At 50.7% G+C, this 8,211-nt stretch overlaps 1 protein-coding gene across 13 annotated transcripts in view; it reads right to left on the bottom strand.

Moving 5' to 3' along the window:
* Positions 1-783: 783 nt before the first annotated feature.
* Positions 784-8,211, bottom strand: part of KCNT1 (potassium sodium-activated channel subfamily T member 1) — a 131,324-nt gene continuing 123,896 nt past the window's right edge. For 9 of the 13 annotated variants that reach the window (XM_053282286.1, XM_053282292.1, XM_053282287.1 and 6 more), the window contains 3 exons: positions 6,872-6,934; positions 2,061-2,145; positions 784-1,226 (listed from right to left, as the gene is read on the bottom strand). In XM_053282286.1, coding sequence (XP_053138261.1) covers positions 1,106-1,226; positions 2,061-2,145; positions 6,872-6,934 — 269 coding nt within the window. In that variant the 3' untranslated portion in view covers positions 784-1,105. The remainder of the gene's footprint in view (positions 1,227-2,060; positions 2,146-6,871; positions 6,935-8,211) is intronic. The other 4 variants (XM_053282289.1, XM_053282293.1, XR_008312785.1 and 1 more) reach the window with 3 other exon arrangements.

Raw genomic sequence — 8,211 nt, 5'->3', positions numbered from 1 at the left:
AACATTGGACAAACACTCCCAATTTTCTCCGCCAAAAGCAGCATTGGAGAGTGTAAGGACACAGTCCTTAGACTCACGAAAAGACGGCAACAGCAGCAAAAGGAAGTTGAGCAGATGGGTGTCGGTTCATGAAATCTCTGCTTCACCGAGCGCCACTTCTAAGCAAAAGCACTCAAAAACCTTTGGCTGAGCTGTCAAGAAATAATGGAAACCAGAGACGTGCCTGTGGATGACCCAGCTTGTGTTCGCTGCGGCATCATTCTAGAAGACCGGAATAGACTTGTACAAAACAGACGGACGGAAGAGCTGTTCTCATGATCATGATAACCCGACATCGGTCTGTCTTGTTCATCATTACTCTGAAAGGTGAGATCGCTCTAACCCTGCGGACACTCTGAGCGTGGTGTAATTGCCGACGACTGACTCTTAACAGGAGCTGTGCCCTTTGCATCACAACCTCCTCTGTGTGCTGTATCTGCCCCGCCCTGCAAAGGAAATGGTGCTTTTCACCCACACACCCATGGAAAGAGATCCCGGAAATCACAAGTCACCACCACCAGAACGTTTTGGCACGTGCCGTTCTCCTTCTTGGCCGAACACGGCCTCGTTGGGAAGTTGCTTGAATAAAGCTTCTGAGGCAGAGAGGTCGTCTTCAGCATCAGCCTTATGTTTCATGACCTTTGCTCTGTGTAAACCAAGAAACTTTCACTAGTGGCGGTACATTTTAAATCCCCGCCCACCCCCGAAATAACCAAACTGAAAAGAAAGAGTTAAAACCAAGACTTGTAGGAAACATCCCTTTGGACCAGGTATCTTTTAATTCAGCGCCCTTAGGCCCTTTAACCAGAGGCATTTTCAAGAGTCCTGAATCCCGGCTGGGAATGCAACATTCCACAGTGCACCATGGGTTCCGGAGTGAGTTGAAATCGGCATCCCAACTGACCGGTTGTCCTTGTAAGTCTTTTGACACAGAGTTCATTTGAATGTCCCCATAGAAAAAGTTCCGTCCCCCTTCCGCATAGTTTTGGAGTGGATTCTGTTACAGTTCCATGCATTAACAAGAGGGGAAGGCAGTACGAGTCCAGTGCAAAAAGAAGGAAGGGGCTCAGAGTTGCGTCTCATCTCTCGTTTCGGGGCTACATGGGTCCAGTTTGTTACTGCAGCTGCTCTTTCGACTGTGGGCCTCGTTCTCCACGTGAGCTAAGGGGTCAGGTCGTATTAAGTACCTGGGCAGAAATGAAGAACCAATTACCACCTCTGATAAGATTTCAAAATTTGTCACATTGAGCCAAACTCACACCTCGTACTTGTTGGATTTATTAGATATCTGTAGATATTACCGATCTGCTGAATTCTGCAAGCGAGGGAGCAAAATTCAAAGCTCCCTAGGAAGGAACCATGGGGCTACTGCTGAAAAGGCCCCGTCTCTTGTATCTGCCAAGTAGATGCCCCTAGTAATGCATCTAATTTGCAGTCGCAAATTCAGAAGTGTGGGCGCTCTCCACAACAGCCCCCATAGGCATGCTAACCCAGAAAGCGACATTCGCAAAGCCACATTCACCCACCCACCCCCCACACATTCAGACAGATAGAATAATTTGGGTGGTTCTGTTAGAAGGATAATGCAATCCAATACCCACTTAGCTGGGAGTAATCTCCACTGCATTCCATGGGACCTCCTTCAGAGTAGACACATAGGATTGCACCATAATTTACATTCGATTATTTCAATGGGTCTACTCTAAACATCCAGATCCGCAAACAGAAGATTAAGTGACTGCTGTTTTATATTAGTTATTGGGTTAGACCCATGACCAACGTAGCTTTAAGTACAACTACTCGAAATGCCGACCAATCTGAGCTTTGGGAAACGGAGACCCTGGAGGGGAAACAAAAAATACAGGGACTATGACCCTGCCGTTCCCTGCACCATTACACCACTGGATCCCCCATACATCTCTAGCTGGACTGCACCATCTGGTTGGGCATTTTTGCTCAGATTCGGAAACTTGCTTGCCGGAGCAGGGGGAAACGCCCCACTCCGTTAATCTCATGCTCACACGATGTCGTTGAGTTCCAGCCGCGTGTCTGGAGGGGGGTTGATGAGGACGTAGGACAACGTGTTCTGATGGTCGTTCATTTCATCTGCGAGAGAGAGAGAGAGAGAGAGAGAGACGTGTGACTGATAGCCCAGGTGGGCAATCCAGCAGATGCTTCCTTAGACCACAAGGGCGATTTCTCGGCCGGGACTCAAAGGCAAAGCTACCCAGGGGCCTGGGACTGCTGCACACTGAGTCTGAAAACAAAAAAGCTCTTCCGATACTCAAGTGAACACCTTGGCTTTTCAGTGGCGTATGACGGCACGAGAGAAATACAGACGGACAAGATCCGTGCATGCAAACTTGTCGCCTTGTAGGGCAGGGAGAGAACAAGCCTGGCCATCATGCATCAAACGGGCGAAAGGGTTGCAAATGAAATCTTTTTTTAAAAATTGTATTCGAAAGGTGAGCCAATGGCGGGGAGGGGGGCACCGAAGATGCACTTTGCTGCATCGTGCGGTCTTAGACTTATTCTGTTCGCTTCCCCCCTAAATGTGTAATGAGCTCTTTGGCTTCACCATGCAACCTCCCTCAGAATGGCCCAAGCTGGCCTCTGTGAAGCCACCGAGAGAGATTCCCAAGGAAGCGCCCACTGGCAATGCCAAGCCTGAGAACCCGGCTGTGCCCCCATGGGATGTGGCTCTCCCCCAAAGCAGTGGCAGGGCAGAGAACCCATGGAGAGCGGCACAGCTGCTCAGAGACTGTCGCATAGGCAATGGCTTTCGCTTGGGAATTGTGGGAGTTGTGGTCAACAACATCTGGGAATCCCTGTTGGAGGGAGCACTGCCACACAATATTATCGCTATCCGTATTTACTGCCGCTCGGTTCCCTCTGCTTTGTCTCTTTCAAGCCCATCGTCACAGCTTTGTATCACCATCTTAAGGACTAGAAGCATCAATTTTAAAAAATAAAATAAAATCAGAGCGAACAAGAGATCATCAGAGATGCGGACTGCTGCACAGAGCTCAGCACCATTGTGGAATTGTGACGTGCACGCCACCCGCCCTGATACCCAGCAGACCTCTCCGAGACAATCCTTGGATTCAGTTGAAATAACGAGGGAGAGCATGTGACAACTCTCCCGTGGCTTCTTCGTGCGTATGCTACTATCTGTGTTTTATGGAAGAGAGTGGAGCAGGGGGTGATTGGACCTTGCCCGGTGCGCCACCACCCCCAAAATGAGAAAGCGCTGCGACACAGACCAGCCCAGCAAGCACAGGACTACAAGATGAGAGCGGATGAATAACAGTGACCAGCATGCATGAACCAGCCCACACAGCCAGATATCTCATCCGAATACCCAGCCCAGACCCTCCGGTTTTGCTGTCCAATCAGCCTCCCTTGTCTGGCAGGCCTGGAGAAGAACAGAAGGAGCTGTCACCGAGAGGGCAGCTCAGTGGCAGAGTATCCGCTTTGGGTCTGGAAGGTCCCGAGTTCAAATCCTGTCATCTCCTCCTACCATCTCCAGTTGAAGGCCCAGAGGCAGCAGGGGCTAGGGGGCAAAACCTTTGCCTGAGAACTTGAAGCTGCACTATGCTGTGTCAGAAGTTCCATCTAGCCTAGGATTATCTACTCTGACTGGCAGCAGCTCCCAACGGTTTCAGGTAGAGGTCTTTCCCGGCATTGTTGCTCAAGACCATTTCCCTGAGCCCGCGATCGTCTGCATGCAAAGTTCTGTGGTCCGCCGATCTCAGCCTTGTCTGATGTCACTGGTGACAGCGACACCTTAGGGAAGAGGTCTCTCGCTCTCAACACTGACTAACCAGGCGGGTGTTGGGAATTCCTACAAGCAAAGCAGAGGCTTGGAGCTGAGCCACAGTTTTCAGAGAGACGCTGCCGGCCAGAGCACAGCACACCAGGCTGGATGGCCCAGTGGGTGGATTTTTTTTTTTTAAAGCCAACCTTGGATGTGCATCTCCATCTTCCTCACACAGGTTCGGCGCTATCAGCTCATCCTTCGGCAAGAGCCAAGGATGGAATCACACAGGCAAGCAGCTTCACTTCTGCCCCACCTTGTAACCCAAGTGGGGCGGGGGGAATGACACACTCAGTTCCAGCTTAATTGCCTGCCATGGCGGCGAAGCAAAGTGCATGCACAGCTCCCACCCCTGACGGTCCATTTCCCCACGGCGCCGCCAATAATGAGCACTGAGGTGCTAGAGCTTGGCCACGATCCGACGCCCCGTCTCGGCATGTCGACACGAGAGCAAAAGATCTGGAGGGGCTCGGATCCTTTCCTAACTTGCTCATTATCGACCCGCGGATGGTTGGGAGACTGGAGAGGAGATGGCGGATGGCGGGGAATATCCATGGAAGGAGTATTTCTCTGGCAAACCCCATGCATGCTATCGAGGCACTGCTACGCTCGCGGAGTATATTGCCACGTCATCATCACTGCCAAAGCCAGAGACGTTTCTTTCACTGCCCATTTCCAGCAGCACTTTGGAAGTTCCAACGAAAACAGGCCAAGCGTCCCGGATCTCATTTTGGGGTCAGAGCCGAGCCGAAACCATTCACCGGGGTCTTACTGGCTTGTTTTCGGTGTGCAGATATAAAACCGCCTCCCCTTTCTGGCGACCCTCAGCACTCCCCGGGGAAACGGTGGCTGATGCATTCCGCATCGGCATGATTCTCATTGGCTCTCACCTGCCCTCTATGACATCACTGCACACCCACATCAGACTGGCTCTGAGGCACTGTGATGTCACCCTGCTTGCTCTAGGATCCCTGATAGGTTGGGATCACACCCTGGATTAATTCACCTGGGATTGATCCAGGGAGCAGCAGAAGCAGTCGCAGCGAAGGGTAAATGGAGCCCAACAGGATTCGGGTGGGGAATGGTGAATATTCACACAATCTAAGTGATTCTCAGGAACGTTTCTGACCCCCAGCCAAAAGGCTAGGTTTTACCCCAGTGTGTAAACTGGAGACGATCCCGTGCAGTTCTAGAACTCGCTTTGTTTTTCTTCGTATCTCTGCTCCGTGACAGTCTCACAAACTGTGCCCAAAAAAAAGCTCACTGGCGGGCAATATACTCTTGTCGAGCGTGACTTCCATGAATCCTCGGTGTTGGTGTGGGCTGGGCCCATTTTCATGGGGAAATTACTCAGTGGAGAGGAAAAGGCCAACTTTTCACTTGCAACTTTGTCGGCTGGTCAGGGTGCGAAATTCAGTTGAACATAGGAAAAGCCCTGCTGGATCGGGCCCACGGCCCACCTAGTCCAGCATCCTGTTTCCCACAGTGGCCCACCAGATGCCTCTGAGTAGCCCACAGGCAAGAGACATGCCCTCTCTCCTGCTCTTGCTCCCCTGCAACTGGGATTCAGAGGCATCTTGCCTCTGAGGCTGGAGGTGGCCCACAGCCACCAGACTAGTAGCCATCAATAGACCTGTCCTCCATGAATTTATCTAAACCCCTCTAGCCATCCAAGCTAGTGGCCATCACCACATCTTACTGCTTAGCGGCTTTTCACTTAACAGCTGGTCTTTGGGCAGCACTGCTTGATAAGGGTCGTTCCTGACCATACAACATTTCCATATATTTACTTATTAAATGTTTATCCCACCCTTTTATGAGGTATGCATACATTAGACGGGCCCAACATTTCCCAGTGAGTTTCATGGCCGAGCGGACATTTGAACCCGGGTCTCTTAAATACTGGTCCGGCACTCCAACCGCTATGCTGCACTGACTTTTGCCTCACTGCTAGAATCATTTGCACATTGAGGGTGTCACTGGATGGCTAGCTTTCTTTGTTCCTCACAAGGGGACATGGTAAAGGTCTAGAAAATTACGCATGGTGTATATGTTCTCCTCTCTCACAACCCTTGAAGCAGGGGTCATCCCATGAAACTGACGGGGAAGAACCGTAGGACCGATTTAAAAAGGAGGACCTTTCCACACAATGCATAATTAATCTGCGGAACTCTCTGCCACGGGATGTGGCGACGGCCACCAGCCTGGATGGCTTTCGAAGGGGCTTAGACAAATTCATGGAAGACAGCTCTGTCAGTGGCTGCTACCCACATTTACCTGAATAGATGACTCTGAATCTAGGATGACTCCTTTAAAAATACAGGTTGAACTTGAAAGGAAGAGGATGCTGAATTTAAGATGAAACACACACACACACCCCATTTCTAACAGAAAGGAACAGAAAAAAAACCCTAGTCTTGGATTCAGGTAAATATGGTAGTCTTGGTGGCTATAGGCCACCTCCAGCCTCAGAGAGAAGATCTAGAGGGATCTCCCCTCTGCAATCCCAGTTGCAAGGGGGCAACAGCAGGAGAGAGGAGGGCATGCCCTCAACTCCTGCCTGTGGGCTTCTCAGAGGCATCTGGTGGGCCACTGTGTGAGACAGCATGCTGGACCAGATGGGCTTCCGTGGGCCTGATCCAGCAGGGCTGTTCTTCTGTTCTTTCACAGCTCAAATGCATCTCTTGCCACAGTCTAATGACCCACAGCTATTTCTTTTCCAAGTTAATGCCTAACTGCAGCTCCTACTCCAAGACGCTCACTCAGGGGGCTCATTCCAGACCTTGCTGGAATGAGAATGATTTCCTACGCTACCGCTAACCTGCTCAGGTGGCTGCTTCCGGAACATGAAATCAAGAACAAGCCGTGGGCTTGTTAAGTGGGGATCTTCCCCCAAACCCCCAACGGTGGCTGCCTCTGCTTTGGTGTGTGTTTTCATGAGCGAGTTGACCAACATGGCCGGGAGCTGGCATATCCCTGTCATCGAGCCTGACTCCCAGAGGAGGAGAGATTTACCTTGCAAATATCCAAGGTTTACCCGATTCATCACATCACAGGCTGTTAAATTTGCTACATCCTCTACAGAACATCCAGAGAAAGGAAAAAAAATAAAATACACAAAACGACAAAGCACAGACATAAACAGAGAGAAAGAGAAGAAAGAGAGAGAAATCAGCGAGCTGCGTGTCAGAAAGTATCCAGAGACCAGCTTTGGTGATTCAATGGGCAGCAATGTCGTGAGAAAAGTCTATATGTAGAGGCATAGAAAGGAAAAAGGAAGCCAGACGTATGGGTTCTGCCGAGGGTGCTGCAGAAGGTTGGATCCTGAGAAGTGCGATGATCCGACTCTATTGGGATGACAATGGCGTCATCGGAAGCGAGTGCACACACACACACACACACACACACCCCAATAGCACGTTTTTAGGAGAGTACAGAAGAGCGGGCACGACGGGTTTTGGGGTCTGCAAATTTCACCTTTGGGGTTTTTACTGCTGACGCTAGAAATGACTGCTGTGCTAAGAGTAGACCGTTTGCCCATATTTGGTCCTGCAGTGAGGGAGATTTTTCGCCGGTGGGTGGTGCTTCCTGATCTCTCTTTGGTTTTCCACCCTCCCGGCTAGGGATGTGCACAAACGTCACTCGTATCGATTCGGAAGCAAATCGAATTCAAATCGATTCGGTGGCAGGTTAGCTCAGAAGGCGGAGCAAGTCACTGGCCCCACCCACTGGGCCACCGTGCTGCAGCTGGATTCACATCTGGTTAATTTTGTGTACAGATGGGCCTCGGCACACGTGGTCCCAGGCTTCGTGCATTTGCAGTCAGGCAATTGACACCTCCATATACGTGAAAAGAGGCGGGGAAAGGGTTAATTTCCACGTATCTGCAGTTATGGGGTGGCCAGAAATGACCTCTGAGGTCATTTCTGGCCGCCTTTTTGAAGAAAGGAACAATTTTGCGGCCCATTTGCATTTTAAAAGGGTTGGGGAAGAGGGTTCCTTCTAACAGGGATTCCCAGATGATGTTGACTACAACTCCCATAATCCCCAGCCAAAGGCCACTGCAGCTAGGGATGCTGGGAGTTCTAGTGAACATCTGGGGATCCCTGTTAGAGGGAACACTGGTGGGTAATGCAATTTTTCATGGGAAAATGGGCAAAACCCAACATTTTGGCAGCATTGCTAGACAGCTGGAGACCCACTGAGCACGGTTTGGCACCCCCCAACCACCACCACTTCAGTCGTTTTGAGCCCTTTTGGACCCATTTTTCGCCACCTCAAGAACCTAACCCCCAGGTTCCTTTGCCCCATAGAAATCGGTGGGAACAGGACCCCCGCAGGTAACAGGGAACACC

Source organism: Hemicordylus capensis, chromosome 17 (genome assembly GCF_027244095.1).
Source record: "Hemicordylus capensis ecotype Gifberg chromosome 17, rHemCap1.1.pri, whole genome shotgun sequence".
Classification (NCBI taxonomy): domain Eukaryota; kingdom Metazoa; phylum Chordata; class Lepidosauria; order Squamata; family Cordylidae; genus Hemicordylus; species Hemicordylus capensis.
The sequence above is the reverse complement of the archived record's forward strand: the minus strand, read 5'-3'. Positions and strand labels throughout refer to the sequence as shown.